Source organism: Stegastes partitus, unplaced genomic scaffold (assembly GCF_000690725.1).
Source record: "Stegastes partitus isolate 25-593 unplaced genomic scaffold, Stegastes_partitus-1.0.2 Scaffold45, whole genome shotgun sequence".
Classification (NCBI taxonomy): Eukaryota; Metazoa; Chordata; class Actinopteri; family Pomacentridae; genus Stegastes; species Stegastes partitus.
In genome coordinates, this window is record NW_007577776.1 from 407,692 (window position 1) to 417,649 (window position 9,958).

General features: G+C 40.2%; 1 protein-coding gene across 1 annotated transcript in view; it reads right to left on the minus strand.

The window, feature by feature from the left end:
- slc36a1 (solute carrier family 36 member 1) overlaps positions 1–9,667 on the minus strand; it is a 59,364-nt gene extending 49,697 nt beyond the window's left edge. The window contains exons 1-5 of the mRNA XM_008306207.1: positions 9,502–9,667; positions 6,744–6,875; positions 3,754–3,868; positions 3,544–3,634; positions 2,132–2,220 (exon numbers count right to left, since the gene is read on the minus strand). Coding sequence (XP_008304429.1) covers positions 2,132–2,220; positions 3,544–3,634; positions 3,754–3,868; positions 6,744–6,780 — 332 coding nt within the window. The 5' untranslated portion in view covers positions 6,781–6,875; positions 9,502–9,667. The remainder of the gene's footprint in view (positions 1–2,131; positions 2,221–3,543; positions 3,635–3,753; positions 3,869–6,743; positions 6,876–9,501) is intronic.
- Between the last annotated feature and the right edge of the window lie 291 nt (positions 9,668–9,958).

Sequence of the window (9,958 nt, forward strand, 5' to 3'; positions counted from 1 at the left end):
AAAAAAAAAAGACTAAAAGAGGAAGAGCTGCACTTTTTCCCATAAGCACTTTCCCTCTGCCTTTCTCGACCTGAGGTGCAACTGTCTCGTACACAAGCTATTTCTGACAGTGGCCTGCCACTTCATTCATGCTCTTGAGCTGCTTAATCCTCTTTAGCATGGCTGGGAGGGGCTGCTGTAGATCCCTACGTGAACTGGGCAAAGGGCGTGAGACACTGTGGACGGTCGGGTTAACTGTCACAGGAAGCACCGACTGCAACACACACTAAAGGAAAATCTGATAACGAGGGTGCTAATCTCCACGGTTGTCACACACTGACAGCTGTAGAACAGATAACGGTTCATACTTCGGGTTTATGGCCACCTTGGTTCAGTTACATAATCTAATGGTTTAAGACTAGACTGGTGACAATCGTTACTGTTACACCACCTCTAATTGGTGAGCTGACTTCAGGACACAGTCGTATCGTGTGTGTGTGTGTGTGTGTGTGTGTGTGTGGAGCTGATAAACATCTTGGTGGGAGCACTCGAAACAGCCTTGTGATTGCACAGTAGAATAAAAAGATGTGGTTAAACGTGGAGTGTAATCTGTCAGCCAGCAACAACATACAAGTCACGCTTGGCACAGTGGACAGCTAAGTAAACAAGCGACAGCAGAGCAAAAGCTGTGTGTGTGTTTGACAACGCGCTAAGTGTTTATCTGGTAAAAATGAGCCACAGTGAACCTACTGTGAAGGATCGCAGGCAGTGACAAAATATTAGCTTCAGACGTTTTTGGAAACAACAGGAAAACTAATTTTAAAAACAAAAGAATCCAAAGGAACAAGACTTATAACTACAGGTGTCCCAAGCAAATCTCAAAGGCTTGGTCTGGGATTAATATCGCATTATCAATCAATACGTGGTTAACTGATGCCACCACTAAGCCCTGCTGACTGTTGTCCTGTGCTGGTATTGTTAGTTTAGTCAACAGACCTATGATATGAGCCGCAAAGTCAGCTCTGTTACATGTCCTCGCTAATCCCAGCTTGTCTCAAACACATGAGCTCCTGTCTGAGATACCAATACTAAACGACTTGGATCAAGGGCAGAAAAAAATCGGATCACGTCACTCCTACTTATAATTCAACGTATTTTCACTATCAAAATAAAAATAAAAAGGCACGCACCTGCCCCAGAATGAGGACCTATTCTTTTCATTAGGCAGTAACTTAGTGTCATGACAACATGTTTTATGCTAATAATCAAAAAGTGAGACTACTGTAGACAGTAAAAAGACAGGGCGGCACAGCGTTGCAGCGGTTAGCACCTTCGTCTCAAAGCTAGGAAGTCCTGAATCCTAGTCTGGGGTCACCTTTTGTGCACACCAGGTTTTACTTGTACTCTTTATTCAACGTGTATTAAATTGTGTGTAAATGTATTTACCTGTATATGTTTTTAGGTCTTGTGTTAAAGTCATAACCAGTGTGCCTTATAAACAAATAAATTGGCTCAAGTGGTTAAATTCAAAGTAAATTGGGTAAATTTAAAGCCATCATTAAAAACAGGTGATTTGAAAGTTGCAACAGTCATCAATGTCGAGACATTTCATTTCATTGTGTTAAACAGAGAGAGTATTCCCATTAGTGCAAAAGAAATGTTCAGAAAAGCAAAAGTCAGATGTCTTAGTTAAGGAACAAGACTCTGGCTGCAATGCATGGAAGGGCATTAAGACTAGTAAACATTAGGTCTTTGCTGTTTGCTTTGTGAGGAGGAGCTGAGATCAGGACCTGGTATTTTACAACTGATATTTGAGAACGTTGCTGAGCCACTCTGATGACATGCATGAATCAGGTCTTGCCAGAAAGACTTCAAGGTGATACAAAAACTATTTTGTCTGTGAAGTGCAGCAAGACTCACAGCGGGAATGTTGCTTCAGAGAGTATGTTTAGGCTGCTCTTGTGCAAAATATCTCATATTTTTTGACAAAGAAAAGGACTGTAATACCAAATAAGTTTAGTGAAACTGAAAGAACTGGACGTGCCTGTGGATGCAGGGATCATCAGGGAGTTATGTAGTTAACCTCGCTTTACCTGCTGGAAGTAAGCTAAGTTACGATAAAAATCCAGTGAGACGTGTTCGTCTTACTTACTTTGCGCTGAGGTGGTGGGAACACTTCACCAGCAGCCTCATGCAGTGGACCGCGATGACACCCATACACAGAAGACTGACTGGTCCGAGCTGGACAGAGACAGACAGACATAACGGTCAAACAGAGAGCATGACGAACAGCCTGCTCTGTTTAATCTCTGCATGACAGTGTTTCAGCACAACACTACAATTAAAATCAAATGGCACATCCCATGACGTTGCATGTTATGAAATAATACTGACACATCACGTTAAACCCACGGACGCCCTGTGAGTTGTCAAAGGTACACGTCGACACAAGAGCATTAATTAGTGACTTATCGATCTTGTCTCAGTGGTTGATGCAATGACTGCTTGATTAATCATTTAAATGATCAAAATAAATAAAGCAGCAATCATTTTGATAACAGATCAAAGCAACTTTTCAAGAGAAACTGCCAAAAAGTGACAGTTCCAGCTCTTTAAAGGTGACAATGTTGGTCTTACGTTGCATTAGCTTGCATGTAACTAGGTTTTGGACTCTGTTTAGAAATGCATAATGGCCATTTTTCGTAGGTTTCTAGCATTTTATTGACCAAATGACTTAACCATTGAGGAAATAAAATTAATAAACAATGGTAAGAACTCTTAGTTTAGCTCTCCTGCTGCCTGCATTCTATACTTGTCTCAGAGACCGTTGTACACATGGTTTATATTACCAGAAAAAGAAAGGCTGTTGTAGTATGTAGTGAATCCTAAACAGCCTGTTTCATGACAATATTCTGATAATTTCACTTTTTGTTAACTTGATAAGCCATGAGCAATTCAAACTTGACCTTCACTAGTTTTCTTTTTGTTCGTACAGCTTTAGCTTCACACCTTCAGAGTCCATGAAAGGTTCTCACAAGCAAGAGCAAAATATGTGAAGGGAAGATATGAAGTTTGAACATAGTGGCTTTTGTTGTTCTGGTTTTACAATGCCATGAGGCACAAAGTGTTTTTCTCACTACTCTGACCACAATGTTTCACTGTCATGCGACCTGCAGTGGTTTTCACACCACAATAGGAACCCTCTGCAAGGTTCTGTGAAGTGTCACAGCTCAGGGAAAGCAGAAGTACCAATAACACAAATTAATTAAGAGTACTTTTTTAAATTTCTTTTTGAGAAATCACTTATTCACTTATGAATATGTAACAGTCCTTGAGGTTTGTTGCTGCTCCCAACTGACAACAGCAATATATTCTTTTACAAAAACATACTGCAGACAAATCCCTCCCTGCGAACACTCTAAATCACATCCAGGCTGCAACACCTGCTGGACCACATCTGGACTTTGTCATGAATATCTGACAGGGACAGGAGATGAATCTAATTGTCTTTGTCCAGACCATGCAGCCTGGAGTAGCTGGATAATAACATCTCTGTATGCTTACCACCAGCCCTGCGTTCTTGACAGCCAGAGGCAGCCCCAGCAGCCCCGTACCGATGTTCCCTTTCAACAGGTGGATGAGAGTCTGGCAAAAACTGAAAAATGAACAACACAGCGAGTTACGTTTACATTAGGCCAACGACATCTTGATTTCATCTTCTAACAGTCTGACAAACACTACTGAACGCTTTACGTCAGGTTTTATAATACTTACGAGGTTCCTGTCCGTCCTCCAATCCTCTCATAGTTGCGCTGTGGTCTGGATGGTCCAGGAGGAGACGGACACAGAGCATCCATCTCTGATGGGTTTTGATCGGAGAACAAAGAACCTTGAAACAAGAACAGACAAAATCCTCAGAAAGTTCCTTTCTACATTCATTCTGTTTATTTGATATAAACATTTCACAAGACACTTCCCTCACTCCAAAGGTTTTACACACTGCTGCTTTTCAGTAAGTGTGTTTTAAAAAACGGTTAAATGGTTTTTCTGTGGCACATAATGCTGAAGTGAAAGGAAGGAACGATGTGTTGGATCTAATATCTCACCTCTCCAGATAGGGTCATCATAAAAATCAACCAAACCTGAAAAAGGTTCCACCTGATTTCTTCTGTGTTAGAAATACGGCTCTAATATAGGTGTAGTTTGACATTTGCAAATGTAGCTTTTGTCTGTGAATCGGGCAAACAAAATCAGGGTTCACATGTTTTATATGATGGTTTGGACAACATCCTGCATGATCATGTTCCTTGCTTCGCAGAAAAGACAAATGTTGATATAAAGATTCTGCAGCTCACAGCCACAGCTTAACTTTGTGAGCATCAAAACATAACTACATTAGGTTTTTGTTTTAAACAGAATATGAGCCTGGTATCAAATGCAGGGAAAAACGATACCTTTCATATGCTAGAACTTGTTGTGAACAACCACCTATCCCACATGGTGGTGTGACCCTTTTACCCAAAATGCACTTTAAACGTTTTCTCCAGTGAACCTTCAAAAAACAAAAAACACAACTAGGATGCTTTTTCTATTACTCAATGTCATAGACACTAAACTACTGCCAATTAGCTATAGGAGCTATAATATATCTCATGATGATGATGATGATGATCACAGCTGGTGATAGAAAATAGTCCTGCTGAACAAAAACAAGGTTTGGTTTTAGATTGTGACACCTGGAGTGAATGTAAAACTGACTTGGTTCTAGTTTGACAGAGCTCAAGCATGTTTTTCAGCCCTGAAAATGGCACGTGTCTATCTGCCTTAAAGGTATGTCAAGTTATAAGAGCTCATGATGTCAGAAGAAGTAGCACAAATTAAAAAGGGCAACATTTCAACCCACCCTACGCACTCAAAAGGCCCGTATTTCTGAAAACATGTACAGTATGAAGGTAAAAGTTTGCATGACTTTATTAAATTGACTAAAGTCGTACAAAAAAAAAAAAATTGCTGATTTCGAAGGGATCATGTGGGAGGCACTGGTCCATGTTCCATGGAATTACCCGACTGTTCCTGACCACAGCCTGGCCCAGCCCAGTGCACTTGAAACAGATTTAATTAGTGGCATGGGAAAAACAACATGAGACAGACGTTTGGCAGTCTGTCTCTTTCTGATTCAAGAATTTTGCTCTACTGCCACCATTTGTTTTTACAGGAGAACGATGGAGAAATCAAGCACATACAGGTGATTCACAAAAACAAATTACAGCTAAATTTAGCAATCTGTTTCACCAGCAAAGATTTACTTTTTGGCCACTTTGGAGAATCAGAAACAAATATATTGTCACCATTTAAGTACAATAATGGCAAACTTTTTTATGAAACGGCTACCAATTTATACATTTAAACATTAAAATCAGCTGTCACCATCCGCATAAGTCTGATATTAATTTCCATTTCCACAGTTTTTTGGCTTCCACCAAGTGCTCAGGGAACATTTGGCGCTTTAGTTGCTAAATGTTTCACTATGTTCACCAACTAAACAGCATCCCTCTGCCTTTTGGTGCTGAGCAGACAGTGTATGATGGTGTGCTCCATGAAAATGGTGCCGCTGTCAAACAGAGGATGCTAAAGAGAGCTGCAAGAGGAAACATTCTGGAAAACCAAAACAAGATAAAAAATAAAAACAACTTTGTAAAGGTCAGGTAATAATTTCCATTTTCATTTCCATTGCCAGCAAGTCATGCTAGTTTGGCTCCACAGTCTGATATCTACTGTGCACTACAACACATAAAAAGATCTCATGATTTTTAAAGCCACAGTGACTCAATTGAATAGAGAAATCCCTCTCTTCTTTAAAGCAGCTGACTGTGATAAACACACAACAGTATTCACTGGGTCCTCTGCCCTGCAGCTACACTTAACTACCGCTACCTGCTCGCTGATGAATGTGTTTAATGATCTGAGACACGTTGCTGCTTTAGCACACAGACTCCAGGACATCAGTGGAGTTTACATTAGTCCTTCTTATTATGCTTTCACAGCAGGGAGGGTTCTTCTTGTTACATCAGCAGGAAGAATGTCTCCTCACAGTGTGAAAACAAAAGCCAAAACGAAACCGAGACCCATTTGTCAGTCCTTACAAAGCCCTGTGCTCCAAAAACCTGTTTGGTTTGACACCAATGATTTATGTACAACAAACACTGACAATGTTCATGTTTTTAAGGACCATTCAGTGAGTTCTGCAACAACACACAAGCGGAGCATCAGAAAACAGAAAAGTGCAACACAAACACTGTCTGAAAGACTTCACATGATGGCAAAAAAATGCAATGCTCACTTCACAGTGCTCCGAGAAAAAAAAAAAAAAAATCTTTACAGTAGGTGTACATAAGGACTTGATAAATCAGAAATAACTCTCTCACAACATAACAAATGTCTAATTTATTTATTGTTGTGACCTCCTGCCAGAGAAGACACCAGTCAGGGGCATCAGGCAGATTTTGTAAATGAAATGAAAGCCGCTTTGATGATTCAGTGTCTACCTGCCAATATGGATTATGTATAATCCTTCTATGACTATGGACACAGGTCATGTTGTACTGTATCTACACCATCAATTCAATTTCCATTCAATATGCTTTATTGGCCTGAACATCAGTTTAACAATCGTGCCAAAACATCACTATCACTACCGGTGTTTTTTTTCAATGACTGTGATCTAATATCCACATAAACAAGGATGGTGCCTCTCAGCTTCATACCTTCACCTCGGATGTCTACATCACTGGAGGCCATCATGTTGGGTCAGGTGGTTTCGTCAAGGTGTTCGTCTCTCCCAGCCTTGCAGAGCCTAATGCAGGCAGATCAGGGAGTCTAGCATTGACAACTCCCCGCTGAAAAAGACAAGAGTGTAGTCCAGTGTGAGGTTTGGCAGCAGCAAGGAAACAAGCCAGTTAACTTCACAACAGAAAGCAGTGACAGTGATAGATCATACTCTCTGAAAGACATGCAGCTATCATAATAATGACAGAGGCTGGTGGTTATTTTTCAGATGGTATAATAATGATTAAAGACGCTGAAAAAAGCCTTCACAGTTTTGAAGAGTCTAAGGTGACCTCTTTAAAAGTTCAATACCCTGAAAATCAATTAAAGCTGAAACAAAAAAAGAGCAAAGTTTCACAGTGGAAAAGACAGAACAAGTAAACATTTGACATGTCAATTCAAAAATGATTTAAATAAGTTTGCAATTAATTGTCTGTCAACTTACTAACAACAGTTTCAGCTCTAATCATGACAAGTTAAATCGTCCAGTAAATCAATTAAACACTGTCGATGAATATGTATTCTTGAATGACAAAACTAATGAAATACCAACCTCCAACCTGTTTGTGAAGTCGCCCTGTTAAGCTCTGCGTACTTTTGTAATGGCTGTGGTTTAGTTTGGTTTCATTCTTGTGTTTCTACTTTCTGATCATTTCTAGCGAGGCACTCCAGCCCACTGAGCCATGATGTTACATAAGAGCATGATAATGACTGGTAGTTCACACACAACATCTTTATGACCTGCTGTGTGCTCATACAAGGATTTGCACAACAAATTTGCTGTCCTCCTGCTGATTAAATTCTAAGAGGATATGAGAACAAGAAAAGTAAACAAAGCAGCGAATTTTAGGAAGCAAAACTGTTTGCATTAGCCAGCAGCAGCACTATTTAGTGTATAATGAGTTCAGGAATAATACCAAATGACGGACTTTGAACTAAATGAGACCAAACATTAGGATTTAAAGGCATTAGTGTGAGGAATGTATCCTGCCTTTACCTTACATTAACACTGTGAACTCCTGTTCTTTAACAGAATAAATATAAGTAAGGTATTTAAAGGAACACTATGATGCTTCATTTGTGTCCGCATCAACTCATGCTAGATTTCTGCTGGCAGTTCGTCTTTGGGATGAGCCGTTGTTCAGCAGTGGTTCAGCGAGCATGCAGAAATGTAGTGCGACCTCCACAACAGCTCATAGCGCAACCGTGCTCGCAGACCGAAGTCTCTGAATTACAACCGATTCAGCAAATTTCACAATGACACGAGAACACTAAACGAAGCAGCAGGGAAATGCAAATAGCATGGTGTGCAATTTTCCTTCTTCATTTCATTGAAACTTATGTTTCAATTAGAAAGAGTATTCATATTTATACATAATTGATTTCACTTAACAAGAAGAGACAGAGTGATCACTGTATGAAAAGTATCTCAATGTTTTTTACAGAACAGGAGTAAAGCTAAAAACTATTTCCAGCAAAGACAGACGGCAGCAGTGTTAAACTGAATATTGTGACTTGAAATAACTATTTCCATCAAGGCTCTCGGAATAAACTTGACATGAAATGTATATATGCTGTACTTGTCTTGCCAGTCTTTCTTCAAGTATTACATTAGCCATAGCTTACAGTGTGCTACTGAACATACAGTCTTGAATTATATTACACATTTCTTCTTTATGTTTTGATATGATGTACACTGATTAGGGTTTAACAAACAACTATGTGGCAATAATATTGCCCACATAACTTTGTGATCTTATTAAAGGGCTTTTTTTTTTGTCCATTGAAATGTCCCAAAAAATGTCAAAGACGAAAACAACAAATTGGGAAATTTTAGGAGGGAAATGCAAATTGAAGGCATCCTTATTCCAGTCATTGGGCTCAAATAACTATCAAAACTTAGGTACTAATGTATATAAACACAGAGCACAAGCTTGTACTTTTCTAGTCTATTCTCATATTGTAAATACCCAAAAGCTTTCCATTTATGTTGTAATGAAACTCTTGGACCAAAAACAGATATATGCAAACAGTGACTTCAACATGCACAGGTGTGGTGTTATAATAAAAACTGGATACACCTCCTCGGGTTTATGGCTGATAAGATTACACAGTACATTCCGGGTTTAAGCAGGATGCTGCCAAAGTGAATGCGATGTTTTTGCCAGTCTTCCTTTCCTCCTTGATGTTTCCCAACGTTGTCCTTCGATGTCAACACACACAGCGACAGGATCAACGGGCTAATCCCGTCATTCTAAACGAATCTCTGGCCGGGAGACGTGTGAGTGTCTCAGCCGCCTCAATGGACATATGAGACAGACAAACACGACTGATGCCGTTTGTCCACCGGGCCACACTTTCAAATGAGCTTTTAATTAATTGCGCTAAGAAAGCAGCTAAAACGAGGCTGTGCACTAAACAGGTTAGCCTCCGAGACATACGCGGAAAGAGGAGACTGAAATAGCAGGAAAGGAAGAGCTGAGCTAAAATTGGAGCTACTAGCGGCAGATTAGATCCCTTAACGCGGATGTTAAAGAGAAGGCAGCTAGAAACCTGCTTCATTTTGCTTGAGCTCGACGAAGATGTTAAAGCTAGCTTAGCTAAGGTGTGTGTCATAAAACTAGGTTAGCAAACGTTAGCTATAGGGTCCATCTTTGTGTCCGTAAACACCCAGCAGTAGTAGCAGCAGCAGCCTACCTCGGAGATATCTTTTTATCCCTTTTCGTCTCAGTCAGGCTTTGTGTGGCTAACCTCGCCGCAGACCTCTTATTTTCGTATCGTTGTCATGTCAGGTTGAAAGCAGCGCGGCAACGCTACACAGATTGAAACGCAAAACAGGACTCGGCTCCTCTTGTAGCGTCACAGAGTCAGCGGCGAGCTCACGTGACCCGCCGAGCAGGACGTTGTCGTGCTGTTCGACGTGCTGTTGCCATAGAGACGGATTAATAGTTAAAGTTAGTGAAAGTCGGGAGTATTTATATACGCGTACAATTCAGCCCGGATCAGTGAATGCCAGGTGGACAATATTGTCAAAGCATCAAGGATGATGGTTGGAATTTAAAAAAAACAAAACAAAAAAAAAACAAGTGAGAGAATATTGCTAAAAAAAAAAGAAAAAAAAAGAAGAAGAAGAAATAGAATCAAGTGACGGAGA